Source organism: Rhineura floridana, chromosome 11, assembly GCF_030035675.1.
Source record: "Rhineura floridana isolate rRhiFlo1 chromosome 11, rRhiFlo1.hap2, whole genome shotgun sequence".
In the NCBI taxonomy this organism is placed as follows: Eukaryota; Metazoa; Chordata; class Lepidosauria; order Squamata; family Rhineuridae; genus Rhineura; species Rhineura floridana.
In genome coordinates, this window is record NC_084490.1 from 14516226 (window position 1) to 14537071 (window position 20846).

Sequence of the window (20846 nt, forward strand, 5' to 3'; positions counted from 1 at the left end):
AACACAGTCACACTCCCCCAGTCTTTCTCCCGACAGAGGTCATCTTTTCCATGCCAAAACCAGGCCTGAAACCCGACTGAAATGGATCCAGATAATCGGTCTCATCCAAGAGTGTCTGGAGCTGGCCTACAACCACTCATTCAAGGACAAGTTATGATACCATTGTTAGTCATGTGCATTATAACAAAGGTATTGAGCTGGGGCTGGGGACAAGATTTGTCAGTAGTCAGTCAGCTGTCATGGTTGCTCCTTATTTTCCTGCCTCATATTGTCAGTAATCAGAGCTCTCTATATCTTTGGCATCCAGTCAGTCAAAATAGCATACAACTCCACATACAACATTATCATTGGCAGAGCTTGGAAAAGTTACTTTTTTAAAACTACAACTCCCATTAGCCCCAGCCAGCATGGCCACTGGATTGGGCTGATGGGAGTTGTAGTTCAAAAAAGTAACTTTTCCAAGCTCTGATCATTGGTGAGTTTCTCTCTCTTCCTATCCATATCTTGACTGAGCTCCCCTTATATTTTTATGGGATTGGGAGTCCCCATCCTGGAGCCAAACAGAGGCTTGGGAGAGATCTGGAAACTAGGGAGACACACAGAGGGGCCTGTTTTCTGCTCCATGGCTTTGGGGTGCCTCCCTACAAGCCTGATGGAAAAACAAGATCTGCTGGACTGTTAATGTTGAGAAACCCTCCATATTACATTCACATTGTGAATATGTGTTAATAAAAACCATATATCACCATAGTCTCAGCTGAGCTTCTTTCCAAGGAAACCAAATCCTGGGTAATTGCAGGAACCCTGGAAGTCTTTCACTGCTCGGGGACTGGGGTGGCATGCAGCACTGGTGATAGCAGTGGGACTGAATTTCCTGGAGGAAGAATTAGGAGTAAGATATGCCTGAGTCAAAATGGAGGGAGGAACAGCAACACTTCTGGAACAGATAAAAGTGATGTTCTAGCATGAAGAAGAGTGAACCCAACAGGAGAGCCAGAAGGACCGGTGGCAAAGGAAACAGCTCACCCAGGGGCTGGAGCCAGTGGCATCACTAGGGTTGGTGTCACCCGGTGCGGCCCGCAGCACCTTCTTTCTCAGACTCTGAGCAATTGCGTGTGCAGTGGAGTTCATGCGCGGCCTCTAGGAGTGTGCGGCCGAACGACAGGGCCCGGGAGCACGCCGCCGCCTCGTTGTATGCCACCACTTCCACCTTCTAACAGCCGAGGAAGCCAGTTGGTGGTGTCACCCGGTGCGGCCCGCACCTGCCGCACCACCCTAGTGACGCCCCTGGCTGGAGCAGCTGAAAAGAAGTATTGAAAAGAAAATGAAGGCTTCCCTACTGAAGCTCCGGCTTGGAGAGAAAATGAAGGCTGCATATGAGAAGAGGAGAGTCCTGCCTGATCAACTGCTACAAGGGGTTGACAGTGACCAGGGAGCCCAGGTGCAGAGCATCCAGATTGGGGTGTCTAAAGAGATCCAGAAAGTGGATGGGTAGTTGAAGGGCTTGGACTGTAAGGGGTTGCAATCAGTGGCAGAGGCAGAAAGGGCCTTGAATGTCCAGGAGCCTGCCAGCAGGGAAGACACCAGAAAGCTGGAAGTAAATCCCCAAGAATTGAAGGAGGACATGCTGGAAAATGAAAAAGAAGGTGCCTTAGGGAAGGTGCTGAAAAAGAAGAATGTGCTTCAGGGAAGTACAGACTGGAGAGGAGCTACTGCTCATAGATTTCTCTTTTCCATGTGTGCTTGCCTTTGAAAAAAAAAGTGCAGAAGGGAGAAAGGGCTTTGGGGAAGGGTGAAGTACACGCTGACGAAGAGCTACTGCTGATGGATTCCTCCGCTCCATCTGTGCCAACTATGGAACAGAAACTGCAGGAGGAACCATGTGTGCAAGAGGAGTTGCCAGCACCTGGAGAAATGGCTGTGCAAAAGGAAGTGCAGGAAGAAAAGTTGGAGGCATGTGTGCAAGTTGAAGAGGAGCTGCCAGCACCTGGAAAAAATAAGTGTTATAAAATCCTTGAGTGACTTTGCAATTTGGGTGCCCCATCATGGCCTAACAGGCTGGGGTTGGGATCCTGTAGTGGCTGAAGACCTTAAGCAAGCTCCAGCAGCAACAATCAGGACCCTGAGAGTTTTGAGGGCAAGAGACACTGGGAAGGTTACCTGCCTCTGTTTGGGCCCATGGCTTACAATGGAGATGGTGAGGGACAGCAGAGAGGAATAATTCTTTCAGCCAACCTGAGTGGGCTAGGCCAGCTAGTCCTGAAGAAGATTCCCCCTGATAAAGACCTGTAGCAGGACCATGATTTGCAGTTGGGGGCAGGAGATAAAGTGGACTGGCCAAGGACTTTTTCCAAGGCAGCAAATGGGAGAAAGATGTCTACAATCTGCAGTGTGCCAGTGAAGATTAGGTGGCCCAAGATCCTTCATGCAGCAACAGGGACCAACTTGGACTGGGAACTTCATGAAGCCCCAAGACAAAGGATCTTGTGGGCAACTGCATGGTTTGGGGGTGGGGACTGTGGTTATGGGACTGTTTACTGATTTGTTGCAGGACTTCTTTCTGAGAATTTTATTATTGCCTTTCAGTAATTAACTGAAAACTTGCTTTATAGAACTGGACTGTTTTTGTATTTGTGTTACGTGGAAATGTAATGGTGCTATGACTATGCTTTTGATTATATATGTTTTTCAGTTCCTTTGTTAACCTGTCTCCATTATTTCTCTCCAGGGAAAGTTGCTCTTCTGTTGTTTGTTTGCAGTCCTGGGATAGATCTTTGTCAGGGAAGAGGGTAGTGCTATGGGACAGAGGGTTGAGATACATGATTTATTTGGGTCCCCTTCAAACCTGTAACCTTGAATGTGGAAGTGGCATATGCAGTGGGGGAAAAAACCCCACTCCACTGATCAAATTAGTTTCCTTTGTTAATCTAATAGTTTAGTCAAGTCAGTCTTTGAGTTAAAGGACTTACTGAATGGCAATCTGCCAGAGGATGTGGCCAAAAGAGATCCTGTTGCTATTGGAACTCTCTTATCCTGGAGCCAAGGAGAGGCTTGTGTTCTGGAGAAGCTGGAAACTAGGGAGACCTGCTCTGTGCACCATGGCTTTGGGGTGCCTCCCTACTCTCACATTGTGAATATGTGTAAATAAAAACCATACATCCTATAAGACACCATAGTCTCCACTGACCTTCTTTCCAAGGAAACTAAACCCTGGGTAAGTGTAGGAACCCCTGGACTGCTGAGGGATTGGGGTGGCATGCAATAATAATGACTGAGTTCCTCCAATAAGCAGGGCCTGAATGCAACAGCTTTCTCCCTCCTTAAGTTCCTCAGTTTTTCAGAGGAATACTGCCTCTTATACTGGATGTAGTGCACAACCATCCTGAGTAGTAACCATTGGTAGGCTTATCCTCCATTAATTTATCTTAAATCCATCCAAACTGGTGGCAATGACTACATCTTATGGTAGAGAGTTTCACAGCTGACTATGCACTGTGTGAGGATGGAGAAGCTGGGAACTAGGGAGGCCTGCTGTCTGCAACATGGCTTTGGGGTGCCTCTCTATAAGCTTGATGGAGAAGTAAGATCTGTTAATGCTGAGAACTCCTCCCTTTTACTTCACCTAGCTTCACTTCTGTTTTCAGTCATACACGATATTATTTTGTCCAGACTTGTTTTCCATAGAATTAAATAGGGCAGGAAATCTGAAATTCCTTAGCACTTATCAGAACATCCCTAAACCAATGAAACTGTGAACTCCCTGAAAAACCTGAATGACATGCACCCATAGAGTTCATCCTCTTTAAGAGAGGGAGTGGTCCCTGACTGCCTAAAAGAGGCAGTGGTGAGACTACTCCTGAAGAAACCCTCCTTGGACCCAGATAACCTCAACAACTATAGACCTGTGGCGAATGTTCCGTTCCTGGGCAAGGTCCTGGAACGGGTGGTTGCTGGCCAGCTCCAGGAGCTCTTGGATGACACTGATTATCTTGATCCATTTCAATCCGGTTTTAGGCCCGGTTTTGGCACCGAAACAGCCTTGGTCGCCCTGTATGATGACCTCTGTCGGGAGAGAGACAGGGGGAGTGTGACTCTGTTGATTCTCCTTGATCTCTCAGCTGCTTTTGATACCATCGACCATGGTATCCTTCTGGGGAGACTCACGGAGTTGGGAGTCGGGGGTACTGCTTGGCAGTGGCTCTGCTCCTACTTGGTGGGTCGTCACCAGAAGGTAGTGCTTGGGGAACACTGCTCGACACCCTGGACTCTCCGTTGTGGAGTCCCGCAGGGATCGGTACTGTCCCCCATGCTTTTCAACATCTACATGCAGCCTCTGGGTACAGTCATCAGGAGTTTTGGGGTGCGTTGTCATCAGTATGCTGATGACACGCAGCTCTATTTCTCCTTTTCATCCTCTTCAGGTGAGGCTGTTCACGTACTAAACCGTTGCCTGACCACGATAATGGACTGGATGGGGGCTAATAAACTGAAGCTCAATCCAGACAAGACAGAGACGCTGCTGGTGAGTGCCTTCACTGCCCAGATGGAGGATGTTCATCCTGTTCTTGATGGGGTTACACTCCCCTTGAAGGAACAGGTTCGTAGCTTGGGAGTTCTTGTCGATCCTTCCTTGTCTCTCGAGGCCCAGGTGGCCTCGGTGGCACGGAACGCTTTCTACCATCTTCGATTGGTAGCCCAGCTACGTCCCTATCTGGACAGTGATGACCTCACCTCTGTTGTTCGCGCTCTGGTAACTTCTAGGTTGGACTACTTCAATGCGCTCTACGTTGGGCTGCCCTTGAAGATAGTTCGGAAACTACAGTTAGTCCAGAATGCAGCGGCCAGACTATTGACGCGGACCAGACGGTCCGCTCATATAACACCTGTTCTGGCCCGTCTGCACTGGCTTCCTATTTGTTTCCGGGCTAAATTCAAAGTGCTGGTTTTGACCTATAAAGCCCTACACGGCATGGGACCGCAATACCTGGTGGAACGCCTCTCCCAATACGAAACTACCTGTACACTGCGCTCGACATCTAAGGCCCTCCTCTGAGTGCCATCACATCGAGAAGCTCGGAGGGCGGTGACTAGGTCCAGGGCCTTTTCGGTGGTGGCCCCCGAATTGTGGAATAGTCTCCCCGATGAGGTACGCCTGGCGCTGACGCTGCTTTCTTTTCGACGCCAGGTGAAAACCTTTTTATACTCCCAGGCATTTTAAAAATTTTAAAAGTTTTAAATATTCTTTTTAAATAAATTGTTTTGTAGTGTATTTTAAAACAGTGTTTCATTGCTGGTATGTTCTGATGTTGTTTGGTTTCTGTTCTTTGTTTGTTTTGCTTTTTGCTTTTCTTATATTTGTTCTATTCATATATTTTCTTGTTTATCCTCTATGTACACCGCCCAGAGAGCCTTTTTGGCTTAGGGCGGTATATAAATAAAATAAAATAAATAAATAAATAAATAAATAAATGAAAATTTCATTAGCCAGCATTGGACATGAAGATGATAAAGATGTCTTCCTTCTGAAAACCTTGGAAAGGGTGATTATCTACCCTGCAATTATCAAAATCACTGTCCTCATGTAATTGGACTGGGATCTGAAGGCTATGAGACAGAAACACAGATGAATCCACCTCAGAGGCTGGTGAAATGGTCTCCTCCATCTATAAGAACAAGTTTCAAAACAACTCCCAGGCAGAGCTCTTTGGAAGGGTTCTATGAAAAAGATGTTTGAGAATGCAGATTGCAATCACTGGAACAGCAAAGTTTATTTGACTGTTAGGGATTTTCAGACTGGTCTTGGAGTTAGTCTAGTTTTGTGTATCTGCTTCAATTAATATGTCCAGCTGGGGGCAAGATTTGTTGGTAGCTAGATGGCTGAAATTGCTGCTACTTATTTTGCTGTTGCAGTTGCCCCATATTGTCAGCAAAAATGCAGACTACAGATGTGGTCAGCAGCTAAAGGTTAAAAATGACTTTGGCATGTCAGAAAATATTGTCATTGGTGAATTTGTTTCTTTTATACTTCCTGGTTTTCAAGAGTTTGCATATAATACACCTCCAACTCAGAAAATGAGTGATAGGTAAGTAAATATTTATACTGAAGACCACAGAGCTGAATAAAAAATCCAATTGAATAGTGTGAATATGACAAAATTATTCATTTCCCTGGTCTTTTACCTGTATTTTTTTTATTTTTTTATATTGCTCTGCACAAATTGAGTAAATGGTAGTGAGAATACTGCTGTCCTCCTTTGATACAAAATGTTCTAAATGTGTATGGGGACATCAAAACCATTTCTATGACCTATTTTCAGAAAGGAAGTGGTGTATATTTGGGGCTTTAATTATTTGCTCAATGTTCATCCTGCTTTCCTTCTAAACATAAACACTGTTTTTAATGTATGTTGTGGTCAGTGCGGTATCCTACATGTACATTGATACTGAGCTACTGAGGAACTGTGAACCCATGCCTCTCCCCACCAAAGTTCAACAGGGTAGTCACTGCATCATGGTGCATTCCACAATATTTCCCATTCAGTAATTAATGACATTTCTGCATGATATAGTCCTGAGGTCAGTCCAAAGCTCAGTGGTAGAGCATCTGCTTTGCATGGAGAAGATCCCAGGTGCAACCCCCAACAAGACAAGGTGGGGCTGGGAGAGAATCCTTTCTGCAATCCTGGAGAGCTGCTGATGGTGAGGGTAGACAATGCTGATCTAGTTGAACCAATGGCCTAACTCAACTTCCTATGTTTCTTGATAAGACATAGATTTTAATAGATCTGGCTGGTTGTAAAGGTTTTGCATTATTCATTATTTATTTATTATTTGGTTTATATCCGCCCTTCCTCCCAGCAGCAGCCCAGGGCGGCAAACACAAGCGCTAAAAATACTTTAAAACATCATAAAAACAGACCTTGAAATACATTAAAACAAAGCGTTAAAAATATTTTTTAAAAAAAGCTTTAAAAACACCTTTAAAAAAGGCTTAAAATATATTGTTAAAAATATATATATTAAGAAGCAATTCCAACACAGATGCAAACTGGGATAGGTCTCAACTTAAAAGGCTTGTTGAAAGAGGAAAGTCTTCAAAAGGTGCCAAAAAGATAGCAGAGATGGTGCCTGCCTAATATTTAAGGGGAGGGAGTTCCACAGGGTAGGTGCCGCCACACTAAAGGTCCATTTCCTATATTGTACAGAACGAGCCTCCTGATAAGATGGTACCTGCAGGAGGCCCTCACCTGCAGAGCACAGTGATTGACTGGGTATATAAGGGGTAAGACGGTCTTTCAGGTATCCTGGTCTCAAGCTGTATAGGGCTTTGTATACCAAAACTAGAACCTTGAACTTGGCCCATTAGCATATGGGCAGCCAGTGCAATTCTTTCAGCAGTGGGGTGACATGTTGACGATACCCTGCCCCAGTGAGTAGTCTCACCACTGCATTTTGCACCAGCTGCAGCTTCCGGACCAACCTCAAGGGCAGCCCCACAGTGCATTGGAGTAATCCAGCCTGGAGGTTACCAGTGCATGGACAACAGTAGCCAGGCTATTCTGGTCCAGAAATGGCTGCAGCTGTCTTACCAGCCAAAGCAGGTAAAAGGCATTGAGTTTGAAGCTGAGCCTTCCACATCTACAGATAAACAGTCTAGCCACATCACACAGTTTTTATTTAAAATTTGCATTTACTTACAAATGAAATTCATGCAGGAGGTAGATTCCTACCAATAAATGTCTTTCTTGAAAATGAGAAGTAGCTTTCAGTGTGCCCCAGCTCAGGGGCATCACAACCGGGGTGCAGAGGGTGTGGACCGCACCTGGGTGACACCCTGAGGGGGGTGACACCCAGAGCTGCCCCACCCCCTGGCATTGCCCGGCAAGGCTGTGCCCTCCTCGGAGGCGGGCAGGCGAGATCGGGAGCAGTGTCAGCGGGGCAAGGGAGGCGCGCCGACATTCCGGCTGGGTGCCCCTCCAGCACATGCCCTCCCAGGGGCATGGATGGGGGTGGCTGGCCTTGAGGGTGTGCACGCATGCGCAGGCAGGCCCAGCCACCTCATCCATGCCCCTGGGAGGGTGCGCGCTGGAGGTCCGCACCCCCCGCACTCCTGCTAGTGACGCCGCTGCCCCAGCTCAAGAAGTACAGTGTGGAGGGAGAATCCCATATAATGGAAAAAGTCACAATGTAAAAGAAGAAGACATGTTAAGAATATATTTAGACCAGAATTATTTTGCTTGATAAACTGATTTTGTAAACTACTTAGAGGTTTTGCAACAAGCAAGTGGTATATTGATTTTGATAAATGAACAAAAATAAAATAATTGAAGGATTGTCATCAATCATGTGAACATCAAACCCTTGTCTGAAGCATGTTCAGCCCAGAGCCTGGTTTAATATCCCACTAAGTATAAGAAGCATGAAAGAAGAGAACTAAAAATTGATGGACAGGCCTTTTGTAGTGGCAGAAAGTGGGAGAAGGTATGTATACCTTTATACGTTCACTTTTACAGTATACAGACAACAGGTAGCTGCAGAGACAGAAAGAGAGAGAGATGCACAGAGTGATAGCCCCAACACAAGAACATCAGTTTCAGAGAAACACAGATAACAAATCATAGTCTTCAAAGGTCTCTTTAGCCTTCCTCGGAAAATTAAAATGTTATGTGGGAAATGAAATATTACAAAGAGACATAAAGAAGTGCAATAATCTTTAAAAGACTAAAGATATATATTTCTTACTGCACAGCATCATTTCTGGTATATCAGTAAGAGCTTCTAACAGTCAATATATTCACTGTAAGTACTTTAAATGTGCATGAAATGTCATTGCAGAATACTGCTGAATTACTACCACCAGGTACTTGTCTTTGTGTTTGCCATGAATGAGATCAACAAGAATGCCAACCTATTACCCCACAGCACACTGTCTTCCATCTTTGCTCAAAATGCTAACAATGAAATCGGAACTGCTTATGGGACAATGGATCTCCTTTTCCTAAAACACGGCAGCCCCATCAACTATATGTGTGGAAAGTCATTCAAGCTAATGGCCATCATTGGTGGGCTCACACCTCATAACTCCAAGCAGATGCCCCACATCTTAAATATCTACAAGATGCCACAGGTTTGTCTGTCTGCCTATATGTACAGGTCTGTCCTAGTATGGGGTATTAGAGGAACAGACCGGTTTATGATGTAGTTAAAAATCTCTGTGCTTAGTTCTTCACAGATCTTGATCCACTCATGGGATAACTACATTTTCTGGGGAAAGGCATGCAATGCAGGCTGGGTGTTGTGTACTGCTTCTTTAGGAGGCAAACTGATGTCCAGTCACATACTGTTGTTAAGTCTAAAAAGATCATTGTCATTGTTCTTAGCTCACTTACAGCTCCTTTGACCCTTCATTGAGTGAAAAAACACAGTTCCCTTCTGTCTATCGGATGATCCCCAATGAAAGTCCTCAGTATGTTGGGATTGTTCAACTGCTTCAGCATTTTGGATGGACCTGGATTGGTCTTGTTGTTTCAGAGGATGACAGTGGAGAAATGTTATTGAGGACTCTCATTCCTCAGCTGCTCCAGAACAATATTTGTTTTGCTTTTAAGGAAATACTGAAGGACCCCTGGAGAGTATCAGTGCAAAATGAGAAGACATTGGAAAGAATAAGTTATCTATCAACCAAAACCAATGTGATCCTTGTTCATGGGGATTCACGGTCTATGGAAGGCTTCCGAATTATTCTGTTTTTTCTTGAAATTGTGAAAAGGAAACCAATAGAGAGAGTTTGGATCATAACAGCACAGTGGGATTTTGCAACTGTGTTGAACAGTCGTGCATTCACACCAAAATCTTTCAATGGCACATTGTCTTTCACACTCCACACAAATTATGTGGCAGAATATGAAAAGTTCCTTGAGACTTTAAATCCTTACCAATCTATGCATTATTTGATCCCACAATTCTGGTCCCGTGCATTTGGGTGTGCATTCCTCACATATAAGCTTTATCTGCCAGGTGCAGGATTCTGTACCGGGGAAGAGAGGTTGAGAAGCCTCCCTGGAACTGAATTTGAAATAGGAATGTCTGGTCAGAGCTACAGTATCTACAATGCAGTTTATGCTGTAGCACATGCTCTCCATGCCATGTTGTCCTCAAGATCTAAGCAGAAGGCAATGGGAGATGGAGCCACAAGGAACCTTCTTAATATTCATCCATGGCAGGTAGAGTTTTCATGTCCATCCCTATTGTATGGTCATATATGTCTTTTACTGGCTGAAATCAGGTTTTTTATTTCAGTGCAGCAATTCATTGGATTTGATTGGAGCCAGGAAATCACTGCCTTGAGTCACTCCCTTGGTTTATGATCAGCTGTTTCCTTCAAGCGATTTGAAATATTCTACAGTATACTAATATTGCAAAACCTGCTGTCCTTTGATGTTTTTGATTACAGCTCCCATCATAACCAGCCAATATGCCCAATTGCCAGGAATGGTGGGAGTTGTACTTCAAGACATCTGGAGGGTTCCAAGCAGAGCTTGGAAAAGTTACTTTTTTGAACTACAACTCCCATGAGCCCCAGCCAGCATGGCCACTGGATTGGGCTGATAGGAGTTGTAGTTCAAAAAAGTAACTTAAGAACATAAGAACATAAGAAGAGCCTGCTGGATCAGGCCAGTGGCCCATCTAGTCCAGCATCCTGTTCTCACAGTGGCCAACCAGGTGCCTTTTCCAAGCTCTGGCCAAGTTGGGGAAGGCTTTCCTACAAGAAGGCTATACAACTTGCAATCTTAATACAACCAGAATCATCAACATATGAAACTGGAAATCTCTCCCACCCCCACTCCCCCACCCCTATTTCTCCAGACCCAGCCAATGGGAAGATTTGTCAAGCAGCCATAACTGGCTGATTGGCAACCATGACTGAAAAAACATTTTCTTTACTAAGCTCTTTGATTCATTGGCTGCCTTATTTAGCAGAATCCATCTGTAGATCAAACTTAGGAAGGTTTGATCTGGAGGTTTTGTGATGGCTTCCCCTCGATATTATACAAAACTTGCAGATTGAGAGACTCTATGGAGATGGCTCTATTCTTCTATATTTCAGTCTCTCCAACCGCACATGCTTCTCAAAGTATTTGCACCCATCTCCTATAATTTCTTCCTTCTGTCCTCCTTTCCCACTTACCTTGTTCCTTATTTCTCCCCTGCACCCCAATATTCTTCTCTTCACCTAAAAAAAAAAATCTCTGCCACTTTTACTCAGCATACAAGAAGTCTCTGGTGCTGCCTTTAGTTCAACCAGAAAGCTCTGGCAGGCTAGGAGATGGGGCAAGCACATGAGGAGGCACTGGGCAGGCTCTGGTTGTGGGTCCCACCCTGACAGTGGCCCAAAACTCACCGGTAGATCTGAGTCCACGGTTTGAAAAACACTGCACTAGAACATATCACCTGTCAAGTTTGTACCACCATAGTGTTCCTTTCCAAAATGAAGAGGCACTGTGATGTGGTGGCTTGACTACAGGCCTTGTTAAACATGTGGTTTGTGGTTCACAGGAATAGATTCCCACAGTCACTATATCTGGGAGATAAAGCATGGGAGTATGTGTATGTGTGATGAACCTGTGGGTGAGACGTATGTATGAAGATCCTGAGAGGTGAAGTTTCTGGCACAGGGGAAATGAATGAAGTCAATTAAACAGGAATTGATTTGAAGGGAACTAGGATGGGATGGCTGCCTTTTAACAGTCATTTTGTAACAGGTCTGGCCAAATTAGGGCACCAATTTTGTACTGAGTCTATGACAGTTTCTCAAACTTCAAAATGTGCCCACAGGCCTCCCAGAAACATTTGTTCTAGAAGTTATAGCAGAGCTGTTTTTGTGTATGTCTGTGTATAGCAAGTAAATGGCCCTAATTTCACTGAGATTAGCTCAATTTACTTGAGATATATAAAGCTATAAAGTGGTTGTGTCCTTCTGGTCCATCGCATCTGCTAATAACATATGTTGAGGGGGGGTAGGAGCAAATTGACAACTCAGGCAAAAGTGAGGTCATTTTTGGGCTCTGAGGAAGCCAGCCTGCCAAACAGAGATCACTGATCAAGAGGGAGCAGGGAGATAAAAGAATAAAGTATAGTGCAGTCCTCAAAAGTAAACCTTGCTGAACCATAGCAATTCATCCAGTTGAATTCATTTGCACATATTGATGGAGGTACTGACACGTCTTCCCCACTTAAAAAATGACGACACTAGTATTATCAGGCTCAGCGGAGGCTCATCCATTAAGGCACACAGGGCACTACTGCCCCACCACCCTCATTCTGCCATCAGCCCACAAGTCCAGTGGGTGGCACCCCCTGTCAAGCTTTCTTCTCCTTAGTCTCAGAAGCTGAATGTTGGAAGATTCAGGACAGACAAAAGGAAGTACTTCTTTACTCAGCGCATAGTTAAACTATGGAATTTGCTCCCACAAGATGCAGTAATGGCCACCAGCTTGGACGGCTTTAAAAGAAGATTAGACCAATTCATGGAGGACAGGGCTATCAATGGCTACTAGCCATGATGGCTGTGCTCTGCCACCCTAGTCAGAGGCAGCATGCTTCTGAAAACCAGTTGCCAGAAGCCTCAGGAGGGGAGAGTGTTCTTGCACTCGGGTCCTGCTTGCGGGCTTCCCCCAGGCACCTGGTTGGCCACTGTGAGAACAGGATGCTGGACTAGATGGGCCACTGGTCTGATCCAGCAGGCTCTTCTTATGTTCTTATGTTCTTATGAGTAACCCTTGCAGAACTCAACAGGAAGGAAGATGGGGACAGAACTAGAATTAGTTGCCTTTCTGTCACTGGTTCTGGCTCCATCCGCTGTTATCCCCCACCACGCCTTCTGCATCATCAGCCTCAATGGGAACCAGACACCACTGCTTAGGCTCTAGGCCAAACTTTGTTCTACTTCATTCTCTAATGCTGTGACTTGCATTTCAAACCGCTAAATGTATCCTTCATAACAAGTTGCCGGGCAGAAGAGAGTTGTGTGTGAGCTGAAGGGATTGTATAACTGAGACTAACACTTATATTAAAAAAATGAATAGTTACAGAACAACTAATTTCACATTTGAGAGACCCTAATATTTATTTTTTTTAAAACCAGACAAATTCAATGATTTAAAATAAATCTGCCACGTTAAGATTAGGGTCAATGCTCTCTCATGTTGGCTCCAGCTCTCCAGACTTAGGAAGCTGGCAGTTAAGGCTTATGTGATCACCGGTGACGTTGTGCAATGTCACAACTTGTGCTTCTTTACAACTCCACAGACCTTAGCTTCAGCAAGGTGTAGCCTCACATCCAGAGGATGGGGTACCTAAGACCAGCAAAGATGTCCCATATAAACAGACTTGGAGCATCAGGTGGCCACTTGTGGCACCTCAGCCCTCACTCTCCTTAAAATAACACATGCCAGCATCTAACAACTTGCATTAGGACACGCCCTTTATAGACTTGCTCAAGTCTTTCTATACTATACATGAGGAATGAGATCCGTAGCGGCCGATGTGGTCGAGCAGAATCACAGAACCATCTTCCCTGACACTGGCATCATGGCAACTTATCTGTATGGGTCAGAGAAAGCAGCAAATTCCAGGGAAATCACAGTTCTATCACTGTTCATGTTCTTTCTTTCCCCAATGTAGTTTCACTCCTTCTTGAAAAACATCCGCTTCAACAATAGTGCTGGGGAAGAAATATTTTTTGATAAAAATGGAGAGTTGGCAGCTGGATATGATATCATTAACACCATCACATTCTCCAATCGGTCCATCCACAAAAACCATGTTGGAAGGATTGACCCCCAGGCTCCCAAAGGAAAACAGTTCACCATCCATAGAAATGCCATTGTGTGGAATCACAAGTTTAACCAGGTGGGGAATAAAATCCTTATTATTTCTTTAGAACTGTAGGGTTATGGATGGGTCCAGAACCAAATTCTAGCTGGTCCAAAACCTGTCCACAGAAGTGGAATGAATCCCATTCTATGCTTGTTCCATGCAGATATTTTAGGAGGAAACTGGAAAATAGCAACCTACAAACTGCACTTGTTAAAATAATAATAAATTACCATAAGGTTGTCTGAAGGCTTCCTCTGTCCTTGCTTCATTTTGAAAAGGAATTATAAATACCTACAACTTGCTGGCTTGTACATGGAACTCCTGCTGACAGGCACCTTTTAAACAAAGCAAGTCCTTCTAGGAGTGATGGGGCTTGCAGTTGTGTGGACACTATCGGGGCAAATTTATGATAAAAATATACATAAAATGCTGTGCATATACAGTGTATACCAGTGTTTTTTCTAAAAAAATACCCCATGATGGTACATCTTCGAGACCTGTCAGAGGGACTTGTTTCGTTCTTGACACCTTTGTCAGCTTCTAAGATTTACAAAAATAAAACAAAAAAAGGGGGGGGGGAAAGAAAAGGCAGAGAGGCAGACCACAAACCACCTCATATGAGATAAAAGAGGGAGGGACTTGCAATTTATTGATTCTAGGGTGGGCATGAGGCACCCAAGCCAATCCACACAGCAATAGGGAAGGAAGGAATAATATGATTCCACATCAGGCGTGGTTTTTGCCAGATTCCCACACCATCCCCATTCAACTTCCAAAATTGCAAAAGAGTGATTGGTTAGGTCTAGTTTTGAGAATCTATAATTAAGAAGCTTGCCCCCTCTTTATATAACTGCTGAGCCCAACGTTTACAATTGTTGTCTGAAGCAGCTTGAGCAGAGAGTGGTGTAAGGGTTCTGAGTTTCAAAGCTCAGCTCACCTATGAGCATATTGGTTGGCTTTTTGCAAGCCTTTCTTCACTAGAGACTACATTTACAATGCCAACTCTTAAGGTGGCATTTAGAATAAACCCACTGAAGTTAATAGACATGATTAACTAGAGTTCTTAATTTCAATGGGTCTACCCTGAGTAAGATTTAGTTGAATACAAGCCATGTAGATTCCCACTGCCCTCTTATGTAACGTATGAACATGTATGCAGGGATGAGTAATATATATCTCTGCTTGCAAAAATCAAAAGCAAGACTAGAGCACTCATATTTTACATAGGAAGAACAAAAGGGCATCCATCTGTCTATCCCCCACCCCCATAAATACCCCGTGATGGTACATCTTCGAGACCTGTCAGAGGGACTTGTTTTATGGTTGACACCTAGGTCTGCTTCTAAGATTTACAAAGAAAAAAGGAAAAGGCAGAGAGGCAGACCACAAACCACGTCATATAAGGTCGAAAAGGGGGGAGGCTCTTGCAATTTATTGATTCTAGGGTGGGTGTGAGGCACCCAAGCCAATCCACACAATAATAGGGAAAGTAGGAATAATATGATTCCACACCAGGCATGGTTTTTGCCAGATTCCCACACCATCCCCTTATAAGTTACAAAACTGCAGAAAGTTGATTGGTGAGGTCTAGTTTTGAGAATCTATAATTGCGAAGCTTGCCCCCTCTTTATATAACTGCTGAGCCCAAAGCTTACAATTGTTGTCTGAAGCAGCTTGAGCAGAGAGTGGTGTTACGGTTCTGAGTTTCAAAGCTCAGCTCACCTATGAACTTACTGGTTGGCTTTTTGCAAGCCTTTCTTCACTAGAGACAACATTTACAATGCCAACTCTTAAGGTGGCATTTAGAATAAACCCACTGAAGTTAATAGACATGATTAACTAGAGTTCTACCCTGAGTAAGATTAAACTGAATACAAGACGTTTAGATTCCCACTGCCCTCATATAATATATGAGCATATATACAGAGATGAATAATATATATTTATGTTTGCAAAAATCAAAAGTAAGATTAGAGCATTCATATTTTACATAGGAAGAACAAAAGGGCATCCATCCATCCCCCACCTCATAAACTTGGTAAACTGCCAGTCAACTGACATTACAATGACATCAGGTGTAATGACATCAAGTGTGCTATGAGTTCAAGCAATGCAGCAAAGGAATTTCAATCCCTCCCCCTTTCAGGTAGAGATAAGCTCCAATGGGGACTGCATATGGGAAGTTGCAAAGTGGAAGCAAGCCAAGTGGGACTTCCATTTTGCTTCAGATTTAAAATGCACTGGTTGCCAAGAAACAATTTGGACCACATTTTATGACTCCAAATTTTCCTTTGAAACTGCTATGTAGGAGAATCCTTGCCATATAAGTCTTGTAGACCAGAGGTTCTCCACTTTGTTTGCAGTCTAAGTCCTTTCTTTCTGAATATTATTAGATCCTTCCCCAATCTACGTGTGTTGAGAGTTGCCATCCTGGACACAGCAGAATTGTGCGACAGGGGGAACAGATCTGCTGTTATGATTGTCCTCAGTGCTCTGAAGGAATGATTTCAAAGCTGATGGGTAAGTGGACTAGAATTTGGAGGCATTCAATGAAGCTGAACATTGGAAGTGTCCAGGCAAAGGAAAGTATGTCTTTGTACAGCTATACTATGGAATTCACTCTCAAAAGAAGCTGTGATGTCCATCAACTTGTATGTCTTTAAAAGGGGATTAGACAAATACATGAAGACTGTACATCCTGTTGTGCTCAGGTTCACCACTTACTGCTCACAGCATCACACAATGACCTTTATGTTTAAATGGAGCTCCTAAAGTGAGGTGTATAGAATCCATTGCAGTAATGTGATCTGCAGGTTGCCAGCACATGAATGTCAGTTGTCAGGCTGTCCCATTCCAGAAAAAAATGTAGATGTCTCATCATCCACAGCTGGTAAAAAATGTGCTCCTAGTCACTGACCTAACCTGAACCATGCAGAGATGGATCCAGAAGCAACCCAAGAAGTGGAAATAGAGGAGGCAGTGTGGATATCTGTGGACTAAATTTCCATAAATCTATATCTGCAGTGACAAAGGAATTGCTGTTAAAGGTGGCCCAGAAATGGCATTTAAACAATGTAAAGTTATCCTATATGTCTAAGACTGCTTCCCCTCTCTGCTGGAGGGGATGTGCAGAGAAAGACTCTTTTACTGATATGTGGTAGACCTGTAGTGAAGTTATTAAGTTCTGGGACTCAGCGTTTTCAGAAACGGCAGACATTAAAAATAAAAAAGAATGTACCCAACTCCCAAATTGGCTCTGCTAAATTGGTTTCTGGATGAAAATTTAGCCCTAAAGGATAAGCAGTTAATTAGCTTTATGTTAGTTGCAACCCAAGACTTTGACGTTACAAATGGGGATCTTATTCTGTCCTTTTAAATATATTTTATTTTATTTTATTCAATTTGTATGCCGCTTTTCCACAGAAATGCACTCAACGTGGCTCACAACACAATAGGAAAAATGCACAACAATATAACATTATAATAACAATCCAAAGTCCATTCAACCACAATATAACAATCCAAACAAAGAATTCAGTTTGATCATATAAAAGTTATATTTTAAACACATTATAAAATAAGCTATCAAGACATATGAATCAGAGTCAGAAGTGAAAAACATTTTCAGTACTGTAAAAAAAATATAAGCGGCAGCCAGTTCTTCAAAAATGCCAAATGCTGGACACAGCCAGCCGATTGCTTCAAGCCTGAAGGAGAATGTTTTCTCTCCTCCCTTGGTGTAAAGGCCGCTGTTATCAGGCAGTCAGGAAGGGTACCAGAAGAGCAACAGTGTCTAGGCAGGGCTGGGTAAACGGCTCACTGGCCCAGCTGAGTGGTTCCAGCTGCTGCTTCCTCTCCAACAAGCCTCCTATGGACACCTCCAGGGGAGTAAGTTCTCTCAAACTCAGTGGGACTTGCTTCTGCAAAGCCATGCACTGTATTGCAATCATAAGGTGTTTCAGTTCAGTGAGATCCTGGGGTCCCCGAGCAATAGTAAAATGCTTTTTTCAAGCTTGTGGGTGTTTAAGAAAACATTGAACTCTCATTCTGTCCTAGCTATGCCCATCTCACACTTTGCTTAGTTCCACCTGGCACAAGCAGAAGGTCTCTTTATCAAATATATGTTTCCCAAGTCCTATAGGCAGAAAAACAGCCCTTGTCACTTGCCCTTGTTGCTGTCACTGCTGTCAGATCACCAATGGCACAGCGGCAAGGGCAGGGGAAGCTCCCACACTTGCAACAAGAAAGCCTCCACTGTGTGTGGACTAAGGATATCAGAGAATTCCAATGAAAGCAGAAAAGAAAGCAGAAACTGCTGCAATGTGCACGTCTATCAGTCAAGCAAACAGAATCAGTATTTGCTCACATCATTGTTAAGTCTGCAAATGGTATGTGATTAATACTTTTTACATTGTTTTGACATTTCTGTTACATTATAATGAATGCAAGTTATTATTTACATAAGTTATGAAAGTTACATAACTTAAAGAGCAGACAGCAAGATGAATACCGTGGTATTTGGTAGAATGGAAATGACTCAGATTGTGACAAATACAGGTTGGAAGGGAAATTACTTTCTTCTCAGATCCCTTGCATGGACTTCACTCATCAGGAGCACAGATGATCAATGGTATTCTCTCACCCCTGATGGTGTATTCATGGGGGCACAGGATTGCATCCAAACACTACTTTTATTGATAGTTTTTCTTGGCCCTCCTAGCAGATTTTGATAGGCATTAACTGACCATAGTATCCTTCTGGAAAAGCTCTCCGGGTTAGTGAGGAAAGGTTTGTGCTGGGAGATTACAGATTTACCCCTTGGCAGTGATGCTTTGGGATTCCAACACTGGAGGCATTCAAGAGCTTTAACTTGGTTTCCTGCATTGAACAGGGGATTGGACTTGATGACCGCTCATTGGAATTAATTTTGTGAGGCTGGACACTTTTCAGAGCTTCATCTTGCTGGTTTCTTTTCTGCAAAAATAATTATATCAACAGAATGTACTGATTATGAATTTTATCATTCCAGAATGTTTATATATGCTTTTTTGGAATGAACTGGCAAAACTCTGAAAATCACAACTACTTCTTGATACAGATCCTACATTTAAAGGATTCAATTCAATTTTCACATCCATTTTTTTTTAAAAAAAACCCTGCTTTGGTTTAATATTATTTACTCCATCTCTCTATAAAAATTATATCCTGCATTTCTTCCCAAAGGAGCACAGGGTAGCAAAAACACAATCTATTGAATCTTGCAATCTATTGAATCAACATTCAAGCAGAATATGTGATGCTCCTAAATATGAACCCCAAATTAACTGAAATATTCAGCATCTCTAGTTTACCACAAAGTTGTCCATTATCATTTCCATATCAGTTCTTCCAAAATGAAAACAAGGGATTCCATTCTTCTTCCGTTAGAGTCATACATTTAAAGCCATCTTTCATGCCACAATATTAAACAGTTGTTGTCATCTAGATTGAGGGTATTTTTAACTATTGAGAATTATAACTTTCAGATGCAGACCACTGCAACAAGTGCCCTGAAGATCAGCATCCAAACAAGAACCAGGTTCACTGCATCCCTAAACATATCATCTATCTATCGTACAGAGAGCCTTTGGGGATAATTCTGGCTTCCTTTGCTCTTTTTGTTTCTTTGATCACCCTTGTGGTAATGTGGATCTTCATTCAACATCAGAATACTCCCATCGTCAAAGCCAACAACTGGAACATCACATGCACCCTCCTCATTGCACTATTGCTTTGCTTTCTGTGCTCCTTCTTATTCATTGGACAGCCTGGGAAGGTGACCTGCCTTCTCCGACAAACAGTGTTTGGAATAATCTTCTCCCTCTCTGTTTCTTGTGTGTTGGCTAAAACCATCACTGTGGTCCTGGCCTTCATGGCCACCAAGCCAGGAAACAGGATGAGGAAATGGGTAGGGAAGAGACTAGCAGTCTCAGTCATCATCCTCTGTACTCTTATTCAAACTGGCATATCTGTTCTATGGCTGGCAACCTCTCCTCCCTTTCCAGAGTTTGATATGCACTCCAAAAGGGACCAGATGACTTTGCAATGCAATGAAGGATCAGTGCACATGTTTTATACTGTTCTAGGTTACATGGGGCTTCTGGCCATCATCAGCTTCACAGTAGCTTTCTTTGCCAGGAAGTTGCCTGATACTTTTAATGAAGCCAAACTCATCACCTTCAGCATGTTGGTCTTTTGCAGTGTTTGGTTATCCTTTATTCCAACCTACCTGAGTACTAAAGGGAAATACATGGTGGCTGTGGAGATCTTCTCCATCTTGGCCTCCAGCACTGGGTTGCTGGCTTGCATCTTCCTCCCCAAATTCTACATTATTGTCCTGAGGCCTGAGCTGAACACTAGGGATCAGCTTGTAAAGAAAAAGAATTGTGGTACCTGACAAATATCCCATTACTTCTCATAATTTACTTCACCTGACATCCTTAATTTTGTTGTGATTGCTTTGTTAAAAGAATGTAAACCCATATACAAGCTGGTGTCGATTCATATGTAAAGGACTTAGTGGGATGCAAGAGTCCAACCTTTTTGACTTTTTCTGTTTTACAGCCCACTGCATGTTTGTCAGATTCCTTACCATATAAGTTTGTGTGTGGGGTGATTTTTTTTCATACTGGTGCTGATCCTGGGTTAGGTTTTAGTTTATAGTGAAGCCAAAATGAGCGGGGTAGTCCTCCCCTCCTGTCCTGCTTGCTTTGAAAACCTCAAGTTCCAGAAACTGGCTCAGTTCCAGGAGAGAAGTTGCCAATAACTAATCCATCAGTTTTTAGTATTATTTTAGCTGCTGCTCTTGTAATTAGTTTCCCATTTTCGGTTAGTTTTGACTGTTTTGATTACTGTATGTATTCTCCTTTGTAAATTGCTTCATGATGATGGGTCCTGAAAGCTGATGTATAGAAGTATATTAAACAAAT

General features: G+C 43.3%; 1 protein-coding gene across 1 annotated transcript; it reads left to right on the forward strand.

Annotated features, from left to right (window-relative positions):
• Nucleotides 1-1854: 1854 nt before the first annotated feature.
• Nucleotides 1855-20314, forward strand: LOC133367455 (vomeronasal type-2 receptor 26-like). The gene is made up of 7 exons (XM_061591556.1): nt 1855-1953; nt 5911-6083; nt 8836-9127; nt 9381-10223; nt 13684-13911; nt 16272-16398; nt 19404-20314. Exons 1-7 carry the CDS (start codon nt 1855-1857, stop codon nt 20312-20314), a joined length of 2673 nt encoding a protein of 890 aa, XP_061447540.1.
• The last annotated feature ends 532 nt before the right edge of the window (nt 20315-20846 follow it).